The following is a 22,541-nucleotide window of genomic DNA, read 5'->3' as shown; positions in this document are numbered from 1 at the left end:
GCTTTTATTTTTTACGGTGTTCATCTGAGGGGTTAGGTCATGTGATATGTTTATAGAGCCAGTCGATACGGACGCTGAGATACCCAATTTGTCCACTTTTTTTTACCAATTAATTTTTATTTATTTAGGGAAAAATGACGTTTTTGTTTATTTTTACTTAAAACAATTTTTTTTTTGTGTGTGTGTGTGGGGGGGGGGGCTTTATTTTTTTCAACTTTTTTCTCACTATTGTTTGTCCCACTTTGGGACTTCAACTTTTGGGGGTCCAATCCCCTTTACAATGCATTCCAATACTTCTGTATTGGAATGCATTAGCTGTATGAGTAATTGTCCCGCGCATTGTCCCCGGGTGCCTGCTCAATGATTTGAGCAGGCACATTGTTCCGATCACCGCCCGACTCCCTATCGGTGTTTTTGGAGTGTGGGAGGAAACCGGAGTGCTTATTTTATGCTTAACAAGGTGATACACTGAGATTTGTTGATTTACACCAAGTTGAGTATATTTAAATACAATCCATGTATCCTATAATGGATTTTTATATATGATTTTATACTACAATTACTAATTTATACTGTCTGTCACTTAGAGAATTTGTATTCACTTCCTGGTACACTTCTACCTTACTACTCTAAGAGTGAATTATGTTCACCACTCTGGCATTTAACGATAATTGAATACTAGAGACCGGTGTATGGCTCTCTGGCGCCCTCACTGTGCTCCCAGGATATACCTTGAACAGCACTGTATAACCACCTTTCTTTCTTATCTCTGATTGGAGGAGTCAATGTCAGATTCTCTACTACGACAGGCCCCTTCAGACATTTGCGGCAAACTTTGTTTTAAAGATTTCGGTAAAGCTTTAAATTCTTATCTCACTATAGCCTTAACACTCTTAAACTGCCTATGTGATTCCTCATAAACCATATCCACACAAACCTGACATATTGGTCTAACATAGGACAGTGCTCATACAGCCCTACAGCCTCCACACTCCTTAATGCTTTGATTTGCAGGTTGCTTTCTTAGGAGTTTCTGCTACTTACAACACAAGCAAAAAACGTCCTAAGATCAACATATAAAAAGGAATTCTCACTCAAAATGCAGAAAGGAGTCACCCACTCCTCAGGACAAGTATCGGATTGTCAAGCCTTGATGGTTCAGAAGGGTCGATGCAACCAGAATCTCTATGCTCTGACATAGTCCAAAGGACCAATCGATCCAAAAACACAGCACTGTGTGCTGGATAGGTTGGTTACCTTCCCCTGTGTCAATTTATAATGTGCATGGCCTTCATTTTCACCAAAATGCCCAGTAGCTTAACGGCTACACTAATCCCAACTACAGTGTGCCTCCGTCAGATGTGATATTACTGGCACATGCCCAGAATCAACATGATGCTGCTGCCAGCCATCTTAGTAACCCTGTGCAGCAATGGCCTTACCGGCTAGACCAGAGCTGTCTGGACTGGGAAGGAGACAGGGGAGAAGCAGTCTAGCAAATAAAATTATGTTGCTACAGGATAGGTGCTTTACAGTATGTAGACCCAAACCTTCCCCAGCCCTTAGGTATGAACCAAAAACTAGGATCAAGAGCTTCCTATGTACCTACTATTTGGAGGACAGGAAACCTGAACTGAGGAGTGGTGGCTGTGTGAACCATTTTCTCTCTTCAGGTTTCCTGTCCTGGATGGGAGGTCCTTTTCGCATGAGTGCTGTCATGTGTGAGGGGAAAAATCATTGTTTAAATGCAGCAAAACGGACTGTCTAAACAGCGATATGTACCAACAATCATTTTTTTATCACTATCGATCTTCTCTTCATTTTGCGATTGCCGCATGTAAAAGTTGCACTCCACTGATTATCGGGCAATTATTGGGAATGATAAGTTTCTTCCTGGTAATTGCCTTACATATCTATCCGTGCAAAAGGACTTGAAAGGGGTTGTCTGTTTTTTTTTTTATACAGATGACCTATCATTAGGATAGGTCATCAATATCAGACTGATCAGCTGTTTGAAGAAAACGCAGAACTCAGTTTACCTGCTAGCTGTCGCAATTGCAGCGGAGAGCAGGTGTAATTACAACTCTGCCATCCCATTGAAGTGAATGGGACGCCAGTGTTGTAATTACAGCTGTGCAGGCGAGCAGTTAAACCGAGAAGAAAACACAGCACTTGTACAAGCACTCTTCAAACAGCTGATTAGCGGGGGTGCTTGCAGTAGCCCTCACCTATCTGATATAGAGGACCTATCTTTATAATAGGTCATCAGTATAGAAAAAGCAGACAACCCCTTTAAGCCAGTATAGTGCAGCTTGGAGGGTAGCTATCATAATTTTTGAGACAGGCAGGCATCATTTGCAGTCTGAACAGTGTAATTTGCAACAGAAAGTACAAATGCACCAGATGAACAATGAGCAGAGCTATCTGTATGCAGTCATGCAAGGCGGATAGCTGAGCAATCGTTGACCTATTCCTATAACCCAATTAAGCAAGAACCACAAATAGGTCAGCCAGGAGGGGTGTTAAAGGCAGAACACACTGAACCAGGCCTATATAAAATTTAGGAAGAGTGACTAACGCACAGTGTGTATTACCTATGGGAGCCAAAGCACAGATCTATGCTATAAGCCTAAATGAGAAACAATGCCCAAATTAAATGTATTTTTACATAAAAGGTAAGTATTATATTCTCTACTACTAGGAAATTACCGTAGGTAGGATCCTCAGGTCCTCATATGCTGTGACTGTTGCATGGAAATATATGAAGTTTTAACTTTAACATGAAGTGTTCAAGGTTATTTTCACACTCGGATTTTGTGCGGATCTGTCATTGACGGATCGGTTCATATAATACAACTGTCTGCATCCGTTCTGAACGGATCCGTTTGTATTATCTTTAACATAGCCATTTCAATGGAGGACAAATCAGCTTTCTATTGTGACAGATTGCGTCAGTGAAAACTGATCCGTCCCCATTGACTTAAAGAGACACTGTCAGGCCTTCTGAGCATAATTAGATCTTTATATGCCCTCCTAGGTCTTGTAATAAGTTTCCAATTCATATAAGTATTATCCCTGTGCACATTGTAAACCGTGAAAAATAATCTTTATAATCACCTGTCAAAAAACTGTCCTTTATGCCCAAGAGGCACCGCATTTGTGCCCAGTCGCGCCCCAACTGCCAGATCCTTAGACACGCCCATCTCATTAGAATTCGCTTCGCTGGGCGGTATTTTCCTGTCCCCGACATCCCGAGATCCTGCGCATGTGCACGGCACCCTCACTCGCTGGGATCACACCGCGCCTGAGTCCCCTATTGAGCCCGATGACCGTAACTTTGAATTGGGCATGTGCGGGATCTCTGAATGTCGAGGACAGGAAAAGGGAATTCCGCCCAGCGAAGTGAATTCTAATGAAATGGACGTGTCTAAGGATCCGGCAGTTGGGGCACGGCTGGGCACAAATGCCACGCAAAGAACGCCCCTTGGGCATAAAGGACAGTTGATTGACAGGTGAATAAAAACATTATTTTTCACGGTTTACAATGCGCACAGGGATAATACTTATATGAATTGGAAACTTATTACAAGACCCGGGAGGGCATATAAAAGATCTAATTATGCTCAGAAGGCCTGACAGTGTCCCTTTAAACTGTGTGTCAGGACGCATCTGTTTAGGTCAGTTTCAGACATGCAAGCAGCATTTTGGTGTCCATCTCCAAAGCGGAATGGAGACTGAACTGATGCAAATTGATGCCTTCTGAGCGGATCTTTGTCATTCAGAATGCAAACTGATCCATTTTGGACCGCTTGTGAGAGCCCTGAACGGATCTCACAAACGGAAAGCCAAAACGCGAGTGAGAAAGTAGACTTATTCGTTTTTACACTCACATTCATCATAGCATTGGAAGTGATCCTGAAGAGTGTTGCCCTTTCGTTGACCTGCTTGATCTTTTCAGAGCTGTCTTGAGGGAGGCGTAGACTCTCCAACTCACTCAGAGAGCGTTGCAGGGCAGTTCCATGTTTTGCGATAAGATCATTGCATGTGCCTAGATCCTCAACTTTTCCTGAGAGAGCACGTAGGGTGTTGTGAACCTCTGCTTTATCTGTCTGTGAGGTGGGATCGTCATCTCCAGAGTCATCTGTGAACGACAGCCATTAGAATAATATTTTTCAGTAATGATCCAGTCATAATATCTCAAGCAGCTCAAAGTCTTGCTTACCAGATTCTGCCTGCATTTTGACAGCCCGGGCCTTGGCTAGCTCTAGGGCTGTAATCCACCGTTGGCGCTCCACTTCTGAGCTTGCTTTCAGGTGATATGTCTGGGCTCCCCCATTGGAAATCACAAAGTTACATGAATCCTCCACCGAGATGTTAGCCGTGGCCAGGTTGATCGTGCCACGACAAGTGTGCCGCATCTCTGCCTTCGATCTGATAATAAAAAATAAAAAATAGAGAGACACATTAGCAGGAATTATATTATAATTACCACAACAGATTTGGTTAGTGGCCATGGGCTGATCTTTATACCGTATAAGGATACACATGGTATAATATATATACAAATGAATGTGTCAGTCTGTCTGGACGTTCTTTATGCGCGACTAAACGACTAGACCGATCTTCACCAAATTTGGCACATGGGTACATTAGGTGTCCGGGAAGGATTTAGACCGGGACTCAGCTCTCTTGGGAATATCTCAGGAACGGTACGTCCTAAACATGAGGCCCCCCAGGTCTCAGCTCTCTAGGACGTACTGTTACTGAGATATTCCCAGATATATTTCTTTACTGCTTAAAGGGGCGGTCACAGTTAAAAGGGGCAGGCACTGTATCCTTCTGCGTGTGCGCGTGTGTATGTGTATGTGTATATATATATATATATATATATATATATATATATATATATATATATATATATATATATATATAAAATAAGGCAGCACTGAAAATTATGATGAAAAATGTGGACGGTTTATTCACCCATCTAGCAGCAACGTTTCAGCTCTCTCTTTGGAGCCTTTGTCCAGCTGAATAACATGAGCATATCAACATACATAAATAGTGCAAGTAATTAACAAGATTCAAAATTAATAAATAATATAATAAAGTGCAAGTGCATAAATAGTGCATGCGCCCTATTGCTATGGTCAATAGCGGCCATCTTTGTTGTGGTCTTTATGTTCCCTAGTATCACTGCGAGTCTCGCGATAGCAGATGGAGCGGCGCAAAGGTTTTTAACATTTTAATTGATTTATTTTTGTACTACACCTGTACACTTTTCCACATTTGATTGTCAATCATGTATTTTTTGTGATTTTGCACTATATGAATCATGTTATGGAATTGATATTATCATGTTCACGGCTATGTGGGTTTGAATTATGAAGATAGATGAATTATACTTGCTACATGGCTGTACTATTTATGCACTTGCACTTTATTATATTTATTAATTTGGAATCGTGTTAATATGCACATGTTATTCAGCTCGACAAAGGCTCCAAAGAGAGAGCTGAAACGTTGCTGCTAAATGGGTGAATAAACGGTCCACATTTTCTTCATCACAATTTGGAGTGCTGCCTTTTTTTATATGCACACACACACACACACACACAGTGGGATGAGAACGTTTGGGCAACCTTGTTAATCGTCATGATTTTCCCGTATAAATCGTTGGTTGTTACGATAAAAAAAATGTCAGTTAAATATATCATATAGGAGACACACACAGTGATGTTTGAGAAGTGAAATGAAGTTTATTGGATTTACATAAAGTGTGCTATAATTGTTTAAACAAAATTAGGCAGGTGCATAAATTTGGGCAGTGTTGTCATTTTAATGATTCCAAAACCTTTAGAACTAATTATTGGAACTCAAATTGGCTTGGTAAGCTCAGTGACCCCTGACCTACATACACAGGTGAATCCAATTATGAGAGAGTATTTAAGGGGGTCAATTGTAAGTTTCCCTCCTCTTTTAATTTTCCCTGAAGAGTAGCGACATGGGGGGTCTCAAAACAACTCTCAAATGACCTGAAGACAAAGATTGTTCACCATCATGGTTTAGGGAAAGGATACAGAAAGCTGTCTCAGAGATTTCAGCTGTCTGTCTCCACAGTTAGGAACATATTGAGGAAATGGAAGACCACAGGCTCAGTTCAAGTTAAGGCTCGAAGTGGCAGACCAAGAAAAATCTCGGATAGACAGAAGCTATGAATGGTGAGAACAGTCAGAGTCAACCCACAGACCAGCACCAAAGACCTACAACATCATCTTGCTGCAGATGGAGTCACTGTGCATCGTTCAACCATTCGGCGCACTTTACACAAGGAGATGCTGTATGCGAGAGTGATGCAGAGGAAGCCTTTTCTCCACCCACAGCACAAAAAGTGCTGCTTGAGGTGGGCTAAAGCACATTTGGACAAGCCAGCTTCATTTTGGAATAAGGTGCTGTAGACTGATGAAACTAAAAACATAAAATTGAGTTATTTGGCCATAACAAGGGGGGTTATGCATGGAGGAAAAAGAACACAGCATTCCAAGAAAAACACCAGCTACCTACAGTAAAATATGGTGGTGGTTCCATCATGCTGTGGGGCTGTGTGGCCAGTGCAGGGACTGGGAATCTTGTCAAAGTTGAGGGACGCATGGATTCCACTCAGTATCAGCAAATTCTGGAGACCAATGTCCAGGAATCAGTGACAAAGCTGAAGCTGCGCCAGGGCTAGACCTTTCAACAAGACAACGACCCTAAACACTGCTCAAAATCCACTAAGGCATTAATGCAGAGGAACAAGTACAACGTTCTGGAATGGCCATCTCAGTCCCCAGACCTGAATATAATTGAAAATCTGTGATGGGACTTAAAGAGAGCTGTCCATGCTCGGAAGCCATCAAACCTGAATGAACTAAAGATGTTTTGTAAAGAGGAATGGTCCAAAATACCTTCAACCAGAATCCAGACTTTCATTGGAACCTACAGGAAGCGTTTAGAGACTAATGTCTGCAAAAGGAGGATCTACTAAATATTGATTTCATTTCTTTTTTGTGGTGCCCAAATTTATGCACTTGCCTAATTTTGTTTAAACAATTATAGCACACTTTCTGTAAATCCAATAAACTTAATTTCACTTCTCAAATATCACTGTGTGTGTCTCCTATATTATATATTTAACTGACATTTTTTATCGTAACAACCAACGATTTATACAGGAAAAATCATGACGATTAACAAGGTTGCCCAAACTTTTGCATCCCACTGTATATATACACACACTCGCCTAAAGAATTATTAGGAATTATTAAGAATTATTAGGAACTGTTCTATTTCTCATTAATGCGATTATCTAGTCAACCAATCACATGGCAGTTGCTTCAACATTTCTAAAGAATGCTATCAGCACCTTGTTGAATCAATGCCACGTAGAATTAAGGCAGTTCTGAAGGCAAAAGGGGGTCCAACACCGTATTAGTATGGTGTTCCTAATAATTCTTTAGGCGAGTGTATATACACATACATATATGCCGACGTATAAGACGACTGGGCGTATAAGACGACCCCCAACTTTTACACTGAAAATATAGAGTTTGGGATATACTCGCCGTATAAGACTACCCCTTTTTCAACACACAGCAGTACATTATTGCATCCCACCACCATCCCTGGTTACCTCTGCCATCCCTGAATCCCACCACCATCCCTGGGTACCACTGCCATCCCTGCATCCCACCACCATCCCTGCGGTATTCAAATTCAAGGGACGGACAATTATATATTGCAGCCAACTGGGACTAGTGTTATGGATCATTAAAAATAAAATAAAAATCTTTATTGACTGCAAACAAATTACACTTGGCATTAGCTGAGGAGTCTCGATAGCAATATAAATGTACTATTTAGTATAAACTGAGTGTGCCTTATCAAAAGATAAAATGTAACTTTTATTTAGGTCAATTTGAAAATTAATTGGGTAAGGTAATAACTAAAAATACTAAGTCCCTAGTCTCAGGTTAGGGAAACCTAGCATGGTTTATGTCGGAGCACTCACCCTGAAAAGCGCGACCCCCCAGCCTCAGGATACCTCGGGCCTGGTCTAAATCACAATCCTCACTTTCTCTTTGCTAAAGTATTTCTTGCTGGGATTCTTCTGCCTAGATTGCTTCTACGCGTTTTGCCCATCATATAGGACTCCTCAGGAAGTGATGTGTCTAGTCTCAGCATTAGAACAAGGCCTCTTTCACACTAGCGTGTGCGGCCCGTTGCCGTATTGGTAACCGCATATGCAGATCCGCAATACACAGGTGCCGTTCCGTGGGCATTCCGTATCACGGATGCGGACCCATTCATTTGAATGGGTCCGCAAATCCGGAATGGAGCGGAACCACGGAACAGAACCCTACGGAAGCACTACGGAGTGATTCCGTGGGATTTCGTCCAGTACTTCCGTTCCGCAAAAAGATAGGACATGTTCTATGTTTTTGCGGAACGGCTGGATCGCGAACCCATTCAAGGAATGGGTCCGCATTCCGCTGTGGCTGCCCCACGGACGGTGTTCGTGTATTGCGGCCCACAATACAGCAACGGGCCGCACACGCCATGTGAAAGAGGCTTAAGGCAGTGGCAACATAGTAACTAAATTACCTTCCTTTTAAAGGCATAAGACCTCCTCTTCCTATGTACGTCAACATGACTGGGCAGGCAGGGGCGGATCCGGGATTACAGTCTTCATTGTGATCTCGCTCCCTGCTCCTGCCTCTAGGCGTGACGAACAGGGGGGCGGGCCTGTTGTCATGGGATCTTACGACGCATTCCTGGCCGGCGCTCCCACTGTCAGATTCACCTCTGATCTGATCAGGGCGATTCAATGTCATTGGCAGCGAATCCCAGGACATCACAGCCGTATTAATGATAGCTATACCAATGATATATAACAGCTTTTATTCATAAATACTGACGTATCCATACAGGAATGTGCGAGTCCTGTGCGCCCATAATGTCCTATACATCCTCCCACATGTGTAGGTTAACCACATATGGGATCATAAATATGTAAATACAGATCTAAAATTTTGCTAGAGTATCATCAATGTCCCAAAAATATGAATGAGGAGGCGGCCAGGCTGGCTGCCAGAATGTCTAAGAAAGATCACACTGTGATAGTACATTGATATCTGGAATAAATTCAATGTAAGCGATGCTGCGCAGGAACTGATAATAGTGAGTACTCCTTCACTGCCCATGACATTGAATCGTCCTGATGATCAGATCAGAGGCGAATCTTACAGTGGGAGCGCCAGCCGGGGACACGTCGGAAGGTCCCCGTGACAACAGGCCCGCCCCCCTGTGCGTCACATCCGCCTAGAGGCAGGAGCAGGGAGCGAGATCACAATGAAGACGGTAATCCCGGCGTATAAGACGACCCCCCACTCTAGAAAATATTTTCTAGGGCTCAAAAGTCGTCTTATACGCCGGTATATAAGGTACATACACACACGGTATTTTCCTGCGTATAAGACTACTTTTCAACTTTCAACACATGAAAATCTTCTCAAAAGTCAGGGGTCGTCTTATACGCCGGTATACGGCGTGCTGAAACTTACTTCCTAGCCGGACTGGAGAAGCGGTCCTTCTCCAGCTTGAGGGACAGGGGCCCTCTAGCTGAGCCACCATGCGCTGCATCCCATCCAGCCTCTTCTGAAGCAGCCCCCTCTCCCTGCTCTTAGTGGTTCTCTCATGCCGGCAGTATCACATTGCGTACTACCGCTCCGATCATCTTGAAGACAGGGAGGGCTGGGCAGTCAGGGAGAGCTGACCCACCCAATCCAAGCAGGCTTTGTATGCAGTGTGCACAGAAAATACTGGTACATCGCTTGCCATGATTGGCTGGTTGTTGTATACTGGGTTGGATTGGCGATTCTGAGGGAAGGCAGGGGGAAGCAGGAGAATCTGCACTTCAGCCAGTTCTAATGTTGGAACAGCAGATCTCTAAGTTTGGTGTGCATCTTATCTGTGGTGAAAAACAGCGTCTATCTGGGGAGCAGATACATGTGGTGGTGAATCACCAGTATCTGTACCAGTACATACAGTACAGTATACAAATGGCTAACAGTCAAGAGCCCGTCATGGCTTTACCAGCAAGAAAAAAGAAATATGAATCCAATTTCAAACTTAAAGAAGACTAGAATAAAAAATCTAAACTAAGCATACAGACATGGAGCGCGGCACCCAGGGATCTCCCTGGGCATCGCTCTATTATCCCGGTATAGGCTCCGGTATCTTCAGATTTTTGGCTCAACTGGGTGGAGCCTGCCGGCGTCTCCTTCTCCCAGGCTGGAGTGCTGGCCAATTGCAGCGCTCAGGTCATAGCCCGAGACAGAAAAAAACTCTCAGGCTAGGAGCTGAGCGCTGCGATTGGCCAGCGCTTCAGCCTGGAAGAAGGAGACGCCGGCAGGCTCCACCCAGTTGAGCCGAAAATCTGAAGATACCGGAGCCTATACCGGGAGAACAGAGTGGCGCCCAGGGATAATAGTAAGTGCAGGGAGATCCCTGGGCGCCGCTCTCCGTGTCTGTGTGCTTAGTTTAGATTTTTTATTCTAGTGAAAGATCCTCTTTAAAGTTGTAAGCTTTGCCATGGAACATAACTGCGCTGCTGCAAGACAAGATGGAGTAACAGAAAAGATGGTTCGGGACTGGGAAGCAAATGAAAATAAAGTTACGTTAAAACCAAGCACACCATTGTTTTTCTTGTGAAATTCCCAATAAGTTTGATGTGTCACATGACCTTCTTCCTATTGAAAAAACAAAAGTTGGATTCAAAATGGCTGACTTCAAAATGGCCGCCATGGTCAACATCCATCTTGAAAAGTTCCCCCCCCCCCCCTCACATATACTAATGTGCCACAAACAGGAAGTTAATATCACCAACCATTCCTATTTTATTAAGGTGTATCCATATAAATGGCCCAGTGTGTGTGTGTGTGTGTGTGTGTGTGTGTGTGTGTGTATGTATATTAGGCCTGCACAATATATCGCCAAAGCAATCGCAATTAATCGCAATCGCCAATTGGCCGACCCAGAAATGCTGCAATTATATTACCATATTTTTCGCTTTATAAGACAAACTTTTTCCCCCCAAAAGTGGGGGGGAAATGGCAGTGCGCCTTATAAAGCGATGGTTGACTTTTTACGTGGTTGACACGGATGTATCGCCGGCCGCTATGCTGCACAGCGCGGCCGGCGATACATCAGTTAAAGTATGGGGAGGGAGGAGGGGCTGGAGGCAAGACGTTATTTTAATGAACAAATGTTCTTTTATTTATTCTATTTTATTTATCTGTTCTGTGCAGTGCTATTAAGAAAATGGCAAGTTTTGTATTTTGTACTTTTGCAGTAATGCAAATATGTTATTTAATTTAGTAAAAGATGTTTTATTTTGAAAAACACTGTGCATTTCAGTTCTTGAGTTAAGCATAACTACATTTCAGCATTATCAGCAGTGTGTGTGTGTGTGTGTGTGTGTGTATATATGTGTATATATGTATATTGAGTCTCCTGCTTGGAAAGGGAGGGGACTCTTCCAACCTGCAAATATATTTGAGTGACAGAATGTGGAACGAAAAACGGCAGTCCATGTAGTATATTGTACATATTAACAATAGGGCAGTATTCCCTTATCCAAAATGGTGGTCAGTACATTGGGGGATTAGTTATGCGCATGCGCTCCCTCCCTTGATAGACACACAGGCTGACGTGAGTTACTGCAGCAAGCGTCGCTCACGTCACTGATATGTGTCTGGATCATGTACGTACGTCCTATGGAGGGCGCCTGTGAGTGACGCAACAGCCGGTCGGGACATGCGCACAGACAACACAAGGATGCGCGGTACAGCGCGATGGACAGCGTGGTCGCTAACACTGACCAAGGTATTAATCAACTCATTTTCTCCTCCCACACATGTGTATCATTATGATTTATGTAATCACCACGTTCCAAGTTGAATACAGCTGAGATTACTTCTGGAGTTGGATGAATTTAGATATAATTTTGATGCACTATGCACTTTATGCACTTATTGTACCTCTCACTTTATTAATCACATTGAATTGGCAGTATGTTGTTTTATTTATAATATTTTTCTGCAGATATGTCTTAAAGTATCAATTAAGTTTAATCACTTAGTGTTATGATTGACACACCTTTATATGTTACCTGTTCACATCTTACCAATGCTTGAGAAAGGCTCATATGCGAGCCGAAACGTCGCTTGTGCCACCTATGGGTGAATAAACCTTTTTTCACTGAAGATTCAACTGGAGTGCAGTCCAATTTCTTTGTTCCGTATTAGTGGGTAAGCACCAGTTACCATACTCGGACAGTGCACCCTCTACATTTGTTTTTTGGCCTGGTGGTGCTGCTGGTAAATTTTTTTTCTATATATATACACATACATACACACACACACGGTATAATAAAATATGTAATAAATTATATATATATATATATATATATATATATATATATATAAATAACATGTATAATATATTGTAAAGCAAAACATGCAAAGCAACAGCTCTCTGCAAAACAAATAAAGTACAAAAATGCATATTAATTGCTAAGGGTACTTTCACACTTGCGTTTTTCTTTTCCAGCATAGAGTTCCGTCACAGGGGCTCTATACCGGAAAAGAACTGATCAGTTTTATCCCCATGCATTCTGAATGGAGAGTAATCCGTTCAGTTTGCATCAGGATGTCTTCAGTTCAGTCGTTTTGACTGATCAGGCAAAAGAGAAAACCGCAGCATGCTACGGTTTTCTCTCCGGCGAAAAAAAAACTGAAGACATGCCTAAACGCCGGATCCGGCATTTTTTCCTATAGGAATGTATTAGCGCCGGATGCGGCATTCAGAATGCGCAGATCGGTAAAAATTAGAAAAAATGTACAAGACTGATCCGTCGGTCCGCATGACAAGCGGAGAGACGGATCAGTCCTTGCAATGCATTTGTGAGACGGATCCGCATCCGGATCGGTCTCACAAATGCTTTCAGTCATCGGCGGATCCGGCTGCCAGTTCCGACGACGGAACTGCCCGCCTGATCACACTGCCGCAAGTGTGAAAGTAGCCTAATGCTATACTTGTAAATTAGAGATGCTTGGCAAATACATTTTGTACAAAATTATTTGAGCCCGTCTGCCCCACGTCAAGACGATCTCTGTAAGACTGTTTCTTACACTAAATACAACCCTTTATGTGCCATGACGGATACCATACTGGAAGCCATTTGGCACCAGGAGAGGTGTGGAGTGGGCTCGGCATGCATGTTGGTACCTGCATTCCTTGGATATAACGGAGGCCATTTTGGCACCAAAGATGACAGAAATTAAAGCCAGCCCAGCATGCATGTGGAACCTACACTCCCTGAATTGGATGGTAGCTGGCATGGCAGACGGGCTCTAATAATTTTGTACAAAACGTATTTGCCAAGCATCTCTAATTTATAAGTATAGCATTAGCAATTATTATGCATTTTTGTACTTTGTTTGTTTTGCAGAGAGCTTTACAGTGTTTTCAGCCATGGCAACGTGCCCCTGCGTAGATGTAGGTATATACACTGCTCAAAAAAATAAAAGGGAACACTTAAACAACACAATGTAATTCCAAGTCAATCACACTTCTGTGAAATCAAACTGTCCACTTAGGAAGCAACACTGAGTGACAATCAATTTCACATGCTGTTGTGCAAATGGTATAGACAACAGGGGGAAATTATAGGCAATTAGCAAGACACCCCCAATAAAGGAGTGGTTCTGCAGGTGGTGACCACAGACCACTTCTCAGTTCCTATGCTTCCTGGCTGATGTTTTGGTCACTTTTGAATGCTGGCGGCACATGGCACATCAATGCGAGTTGTGGCAAGAAGGTTTGCTGTGTCTGTAAGCGTAGTGTCCAGAGCATGGAGGCGCTACCAGGAGACAGGCCAGTACATCAGGAGACGTGGAGGAGGCAGTAGGAGGGCAACAACCCAGCAGCAGGACCGCTACCTCCACCTTTGTACAAGGAGGAACAGGAGGAGCACTGCCAGAGCCCTGCAAAATGGCCTACAGCAGGCCACAAATGTGCATGTGTCTGCTCAAACGGTCAGAAACGGACTCCATGAGGGTGATATGAGGGCCCGACGTCCACAGATGGGGGTTGTGCTTACAGCCCAACACCGTAGGACGTTTGGCATTTGCCAGAGAATACCAAGATTGGCAAATTCGCCACTGGCGCCCTGTGCTCTTCACAGATGAAAGCAGGTTCACCACTGAGCACATGACAGACGTGACGCGAGTCTAAAGTTGCAGTGGAGAACGTTCTGCTGTCTGCAACATCCTCCAGCATGACCAGTTTGGCATTGGGTCAGTAATGGTGTGGGGTGGCATTTTCTTTGGAGAGCCGCACAGCCCCCCATGTGCTCGCCAGAGGTAGCCTGACTGCCATTAGGTACCGAGATGAGATCCTCAGACCCATTGTGAGACCATATGCTGGTGCGGTTGGCCCTGGGTTCCTCCTAACGCAAGACAATGCTAGACCTCATGTGGCTGTGTGTCAGCAGTTCCTGCAAGACGAAGGCATTGATGCTATGAACTGGACCGCCCGTTCCCCAGACCTGAATCCAATTGAGCACATCTGTGACATCATGTCTCGCTCTACCCACCAACGTCACGTTGCACCACAGACTGTCCAGGAGTTGGCAGATGCTTTAGTCCAGGTCTGGGAGGAGATCCCTAAGAACAGCGGTACCCAACCACCGGGCCCTGGATGAGACTATGGCGGGCCGCAGAGGAACGCAGTGGAACTGGAAGCGCATGCGCGCCCGACGCATAAAAAAAATAAAAATAAATATGTAAGTCAGCGGAGAAGGAGGGAGGGACGGAGTCTTGGGGATCCCTCCCTCCCATGACGCGGCCGCCGCAGAGCCCAATACAATGAGCTGGCTCTGAGGCGCCGCACCACTGCCACCAATGAATAGGTCTAATATTAAAGTAGGGGGAGGGCTTACTGCTGCTTACCGAACGGCAGCCTCTTCTTCTGGTCTGTCTGCCCTAACGGTGTGCGCGCGCTCGTCTCCCGCCCGTTTTCTTATCCTGTGAATAAGCGCCGTGCAGCCGGCCAGTAAAGCGTATGCGACAGCGTGGCGACAGGAGACCACGCTGTGTCAGACTCTGGAGACATTGGGGGGTGCACTGGCTGCTGGTGGTGCGGTATTTGGGGGGGTGAGCGCGGGACCCTCCTTCAATAATAGACTTGCCTAGATGTGGGACTGGCAATGTGAAGCGGCCCTGAGAACCATGAGGGCGCAGGTGGCTGCCGACTGTGTCACTTGTGCTATTCTCACAGTGTCCGTTAAAAATGAAAGTGGTAACCCAGTTGCTAAAGTCAACGCCAGATGTGAACAGAAAAACGTGATTTAAATGCAGATTTGACGTGGTTTTAAAATCCACCCACAGGTCAATTACTGTGCGGACCCCAACCCCATCCCAAATTCCTGATTTTGGCTGAGGTTTGGTGTACTGCAGATTTCCCCTCCGCAGACAAATCCTTTGCTAGGGCCACATGCACATGGTGCGTACTGCAGTTATTTTGCGCATCAGTTAGGCCTCATTCACATGTCAGTTTCAGTGTGCAGTGTCCCACTCGGTGAAGGTCGTGGGCACTTCAAACTGTTGTATATGCCTATCTAAGGGTACTGTCACACTAGCGTTGTTTGAATCCAGCGGGAAATTCCATCGCCGGAACTGCCCGCCGATCTGGAAAAACGTGTGAAAACGGATTACATTTGAATCCTGATCAGGATTCTAATCACATTGAAAAAATGCATTGGAAAAAACATATCCGCCATTTATGGACTTTGTTTTCACATTTTTCGGGTTTAACATGCAAAAGTGGGATCACACGGCACTAATGCAAGTTAATGGGGAAAATGCCGGATCCGGCGTTCAAAGTGTTCCGGATTTTTGGCCGGAGGTAAAAATACAACATGCTACAGTTTTCTGAAAAGCCTGATCAGTAAAAAAAAATAAAAAAGACTGAACTGGATGCATCCTGAACGGATTGCTCTCCATTCAGAATGTATGGGGATAAAACTGATCAGTTCTTTTCTGGATTTGAGCCCCTAGGACGGATTCTATGCCGGAAAGAAAAACGCTAGTGTGAAAGTACCCTTATCTTTTACCTGATCAGTCAAAAAGACTGAACTGAAGACATCCTGATGCATCCTGAACGGATTACTCTCCATTCAGTATGCATGGGGATAAAACTGATCTGTTCTTTTCCGCCATAGAGTTCCGTCCTAGGGGCTCAATGCCGGTGTTCTGCCACTTTTCTATACCCGGACAAAAGTCTATACCCGGAAGTGATGTAGCTGCATTGGAAGTCACGTGGACGCGTTGGAATCAGCTGGAGGAGAGGGTGTGCGTGCTGGGCAAGTGCATTCGGCTAAAAGTATAGTAATCTGGCAGAACATTAATTTGTACCCTCGTGGGCTCGCTTCTCTGGCCTCGTTGCGCTCGGCATTTGCTAAAACGAACTCTATGCCGCCATTGATAGTAAAGAAATGGATGGCTGGGAAAATGCAGGGGCGTTCTGCCAGATTAACATACTTTAGCCGAATGCGCTTGCGCAGCGCGCACACACCCTCCTCCAGCTGATTCCAACGCGTCCATGTGAATTCCGGTGCAGCTACATTACTTCCGGGTATAGACTTTTGTCCGGGTATAGAAAAGTGGCAGAACACCGGCATTGAGCCCCTAGGACGGAACTCTATGCCGGAAAAGAAAAACGCAAGTGTGAAAGTACCCTAATGCGGCGGTCCCCTACCGCCGGGCCGCGGCCCAGCGGTCAGAATAAAACTAGAACATGTCCCGTTTACTGTACATAGGGTGGCGGAGCTGGAGCGGTGGCATAGCCGTGCGACGTGAGCCAGGACAGGAGAGGGAGTAGTCCCTTCTGGGATGCAGAGGAAAAAAGAAGAGCCTGCCTGAAGATACTGAGTGCCGTCCCGCGTGCCTGCTAAGTTAGGTGAGGGTGGTGGTGTCATCATGGCCAATAATAAGCTCTAAGTAGCCAGATACAAAGTGCCACAGAACATCCGGCATTCAGGCAAACTGCATTAAACAGCATGCAAGTGAAGCTTATTGTCTGCATCCCTGGTGGAGTAAGGCAGTCACAGGGTTAATTTATCTATCTATCTATCTATCTATTCCAAATAAATGTAACGCAGCACTACTTTTTAGATAAAAAGTGAAATACAAAATTTATTCAACACATGTTGATACAGGCGTTTCAGCTCTCTCACAGAGCCATTATCAAGCCAAGTGCTCTGTGAGAGAGCTGAAGCGTTGCTTGTATCAACATGTGTTGAATAAATTTGGTATTTTTTCACTTTTTATCTAAGGAGTGCTGCGTTACATTTATTTGGATTGTGTTTGGACCCCAGGACCCAGGGGAAAACGCTGGCACCTTAATCATTTGTATCACTTGAAGTGAGGAGTGCTGCCCTGCCATCTTTTTGAGATAGATATATTGCAAAAATCCACAGCACTCCTTAAAAGTGAAAAAATTTGCTATTTATTCACACGTCATACAGCAACATTTCGGTTCTCTCTTAGAACCTTTTTCAAGCCTTCAACACTTGGGTTGAAAAAGGTTCTGAGGACCAAAACGTTGCTGTATGACATGTGTGAATAAATAGCACATTTTTTAACTCTTTAGGAGTGCTGTGGATCTTTGCAATTTCTCTACCACCCAGAATTGAGGGGTTACCGCATCCTGGGTGATCAAAAGCATTGAAAGGGCAAATATCAGATTTCCTGGTGGTCCTGCTTGTATCTGTGACCCTGCTAGCTATACCACTATGCTGTATTAATACGACACAGTTAAGGCCTCTTTCACACTTGCGTTGTCTGGATCCGGCGTGTACTCCACTTGCCGGAATTACACGCCGGATCTGTAAAAACGCAAGTGAACTGAAAGCATTTGAAGACTGATCCGTCTTCAAAATGTGTTCAGTGTTACTATGGCACCCAGGACGCTATTAAAGTCCTGGTTGCCATAGTAGGAGCGGGGGAGCGGTATACTTACAGTCCGCGTGGCTCCCGGGGCGCTCCAGGGTGACGTCAGAGCGCCCCATGCGATCACGTCATCCATGTGCGTGGGGCGCCCTGACGTCACCCTGGAACGCCCCGCTAGCCGCACGGACTGTAAGTATGCTGCTCCCCCGCTCCCCGCTACACTTTACCATGGCTGCCTGGACTTTAGCGTCCCGGCAGCCATGGTAACCATTCAGAAAAAGCTAAACGTCGGATCCGGCAATGCGCCGAAACAACGTTTAGCTTAAGGCCGGATCTGGACCAATGCCTTTCAATGGGCATTAATTCCGGATCCAGCCTTGCGGCAAGTCTTCAGGATTTTTGGCCGGAGCAAAAAGCGCAGCATGCTGCGGTATTTTCTACGGCCAAAAAACTTTCCGTTCCGGAACTGAAGACATCCTGAACAGATTTCACTCCATTCAGAATGCATTAGGATAAAACTGATCAGGAAGGTGTGAAAGAGCCCTTAATTGCATTTTGCAGTAACATATTGCGTTGATTTGCTTCCTTAAGTTAAGACACCCCATGTTCACATTATAGGGCACCTGAATACGTGAGTGGACGTCCCTGACCAGAGTGAATCAGCAGGACCTTCATGTGAGCAGCTACAACATCTGGGCTGGCAGTACGGTGCCAGAAAACCAGCAATAGTCCTTCAAAATCCGTGACTCCAGGTGCCTAGCTGAGACCCTATAAGTAGAAGTTATAATACAGTAGTACGCACTACGCATATAAAGTACCTGCACCCCTTCTTAGCTCAGTTATATTACCCCACTGTATAATGTACCCTACTCAGTTATATAACTGAGGAGTATTAGGGTACATTATACAGTGGTAATATAACTGAGGGATATCAGGGGACATTATACTGGGGCTAATATAACTAAGGGCTAGCAGGGGACATTATACAGTCATAATATAACTTATATATTACCCCTGTAAAATGTCCCCTGATAGCCCTTCTCAGTTATATTACCCCTTGTATAATTTACCCTGATAACCCTCAGTTATATTACCCCCTGTATATTTATAATGTTCCCTGATACCCCTCCTCAGTTATAATACGCCCTGTAATATACCCTGATAGTCCTTAGTTATAGACAGAGCATTTCTTCTGCTCACACAGGTTAAATAAAATAGTCTGTTCTATAAGCACCACATTATTTTCTGTCCGCCGCCACAAAACAATATGGAAGTGCCCATCCCGAGACCAGGCTCTGGATCCGCCACTGTCCAGTCCCCAGCCATTAGTGATCTGAAAAGCGCAGGTACCCACACACTGTCCCACAGATGGGGTCACCTATTATTAATCTGAGGTACATGGTGTAATTACATTAGTACCCCCATGTACCTCAGATTAAAAGTAAGTGGCCTCCAATCACCTCATCAAATAATGGGCAACATTGGGTTAACCATTAATGTGAGGTACACATAATGAGGTTACTTAGTGTTAATGTGAGGCACATGCAGGTCCAACTTGATAAAGCAATGTGCCTCATATTAACAGCAAGTTACTCCAGCATGTACCTGATGCCAATAACCCCATGTTGTCCATTATGTTAAGCGGGGTACTACTTGACGAGGTTGCTATTAATATGTGGCACATGGTTTCATTAATTTAGACTCCATGTGTCTCACACTAATAGCCAGTAACCTTATCATACTGTAGTACCCAACACCAACCCACACATTAACCCCATGCTGTCAGGAAGTACTTGCTGGTGTTACTATTAATATGAGGCTTTATCCATTTAGACCTATCTGCTTCACATTAATAGTAAGTGACCCCTTTGCAAAAAGTAAAAATAAAAAAATACTCACACGTTTACCCCATGCAACATGTGGTTAACGTGTGAGTATTTTTTATTTTTCTTGCATGTTAAATTGGTGTTGTAATACTTTTTTTGGTATCAAACTCAAAATTCTGGTATTAGAGAAGACTTCATCCCTGCTCAGTGGCCGTTCTATTCGCTCTAGTCTAGCTAAAATGCCGTACAAATTCTGGGGACCTCTTCAAAGCCAGTGAGAAGATGAGCTGTTCTTGCAAGAATGACCTAGTCTCGCAAGAACAGCTCACTAGCAGTGGAATGTGGTTTACTGCAGTATCTGCACCAAAAATCTATAATTACCTCAGATTTGAGCATAGGGGGAGATTTATCAAGACAGCACTTTCTGCGCCAGACTTGATATCCCGCCGCTGGGGAATGCGACGAGGTGCACCCCGCCTCATAAATTAGGCGCATCCTCAGGCAGTCCATTCACCTAAAAATAAATCTATGTATGCACATAAGCACAGAGCTGTCTTTATTTGTGCCAAAACGCTGGCGTAACACACTTTCTCACCCTTGCCACACGCCCTTTAGGGAAAGTGACAAGGGTGGCATCAAAAGCTGAGAGATTTAAAAAATTTCTGAGGCCACCTTTTAGGCACAGGGGAGATAATAGATTTTCCACTTTGTGCGTACCAACCTTTGCACTTTCGCTACACTCCTGAGAAACAAAAGGTTAGTAGTGCTGCTTGCTGTACAACCAAATAACTTACACTGACAGTAAAATGTGGGTGCCCAACCAAATCAGCCTTCCCAAAACTGATATTCAGTGACTTACAAGGTAAGCAACATGTACCGTATTTTTCACCCCATAAGACGCACTTTTTCTTCCCCCAAAATGGGGGAGAAATGCCCCTGCGTCTTATGGGGCGAATGCTTGCAGTTTTACATCGCTGGCAGCGATGTATCAGTGAGCGGGGACTCGGGGAGGGACTGGGAGGAGGGTCTGGGGGCTGGCAATAGCGGCGGGGCGGTGCAGTCAGTGTAGTATAGCACCGCCCTGCCGCTCCAGTATACTAATATAAGATGTCATTTTCAAATAATAGTTATTAAACTTGCCCCCTTAGTCCTATTACTAACTTACATCCTAATTGCGGCAGTAGAATTCAGGCCGGGCGGGCGGCAGCGTAACTCTTGTCACGTGACTGCGCCGCTTACTTTATGAATAAAGCAGGCGGCGCAGGCAAGTGACGTCAGTAAGTTGACGCCCCGGCCGCCCGTCCTGCCTGCCTGCATTCTACAGCAGCGATTCGGATGTAAGGTAGAAATGGGACTGAGGGGGCATGTTTAATAAGTATAAATTGAATATGACATCTTATTTTAGTATACTGGCGGCGGGGGCGATCTGTGGATGGCACAGTTATGGGCTGGGGGGGGGGGGGGTCTGTGGATGGTACATATATAACAGTGTCCGTCATCCACAGATGCCCCCCACAACAGTGTCCGTCATCCACAGATGCCCCCCACAACAGTGTCCGTCATCCACAGATGCCCCCCACAACAGTGTCCGTCATCCACAGATGCCCCCCACAACAGTGTCCGTCATCCACAGATGCCCCCCACAACAGTGTCCGTCATCCACAGATGCCCCCCACAACAGTGTCCGTCATCCACAGATGCCCCCCACAACAGTGTCCGTCATCCACAGATGCCCCCCACAACAGTGTCCGTCATCCACAGATGCCCCCCACAACAGTGTCCGTCATCCACAGATGCCCCCCACAACAGTGTCCGTCATCCACAGATGCCCCCCACAACAGTGTCCGTCATCCACAGATGCCCCCCACAACAGTGTCAGTCATCCACAGATGCCCCCCACAACAGTGTCAGTCATCCACAGATGCCCCCCACAACAGTGTCAGTCATCCACAGATGCCCCCCACAACAGTGTCAGTCATCCACAGATGCCCCCCACATAACAGTGTCAGTCATCCACAGATGCCCCCCACATAACAGTGTCAGTCATCCACAGATGCCCCCCACATAACAGTGTCAGTCATCCACAGATCCCCAGTAATAGTGCCATCCAGAGACCACCATTCGTTCCAAATCCACTAAACACACAGCACCCCTTTTGGTTAAAAAATGTTTTTTCCTCCCCAAAAACCTAGGTGCGTCTTATGGGCCGGTGCGTCTTATAGGGCGAAAAATACGGTAATAAGGAGCCCTGGACAGAACAATAAGGTAAAATAATGAATTACGAGAACAATGTGTAGATACCGGACAGTATGGTGGTGGCAGGTAAGGATACTTTCACACTAGCGTTATTCTTTTCCGGCACCAAGTTCCATCCTAGGGGCTTGATGGGATATAGGTAACTCCATCTTTTCTATCTAAGCTGACCAGTACATCTGTTTAAGATCACCATCCCCCTTTGGTATGTAAGAAACTTCCTTAGCGGTTTCAAGAATACCCAAACATTCCTAAAAGTTGGAAGGTTTACCTTATAAGGTCATCAGGATTTTAGATGCATAGTGGCCCATGTGTCCATACCCGATTGGTCAAGTGCTGTTACTACTGCATCCTTTATGTTAATGCAGAGCTCATGTGTATGAATACTATAGGTTGTGATAAATGCTAA

General features: G+C 44.8%; 1 protein-coding gene across 1 annotated transcript in view; it reads right to left on the bottom strand.

Annotated features, from left to right (window-relative positions):
- The window catches only part of LOC122942438 (oxysterol binding protein), a 362,440-nt gene that overhangs the window by 326,369 nt on the left and 13,530 nt on the right, over positions 1–22,541 (bottom strand). Inside the window, exons 2-3 of the mRNA XM_044300057.1 lie at positions 4,223–4,431; positions 3,891–4,141 (exon numbers count right to left, since the gene is read on the bottom strand). Coding sequence (XP_044155992.1) covers positions 3,891–4,141; positions 4,223–4,431 — 460 coding nt within the window. The remainder of the gene's footprint in view (positions 1–3,890; positions 4,142–4,222; positions 4,432–22,541) is intronic.

Source organism: Bufo gargarizans, chromosome 6 (assembly GCF_014858855.1).
Source record: "Bufo gargarizans isolate SCDJY-AF-19 chromosome 6, ASM1485885v1, whole genome shotgun sequence".
Taxonomy (NCBI): domain Eukaryota; kingdom Metazoa; phylum Chordata; class Amphibia; order Anura; family Bufonidae; genus Bufo; species Bufo gargarizans.
This window is presented reverse-complemented; position numbering and strand designations above follow the sequence as displayed.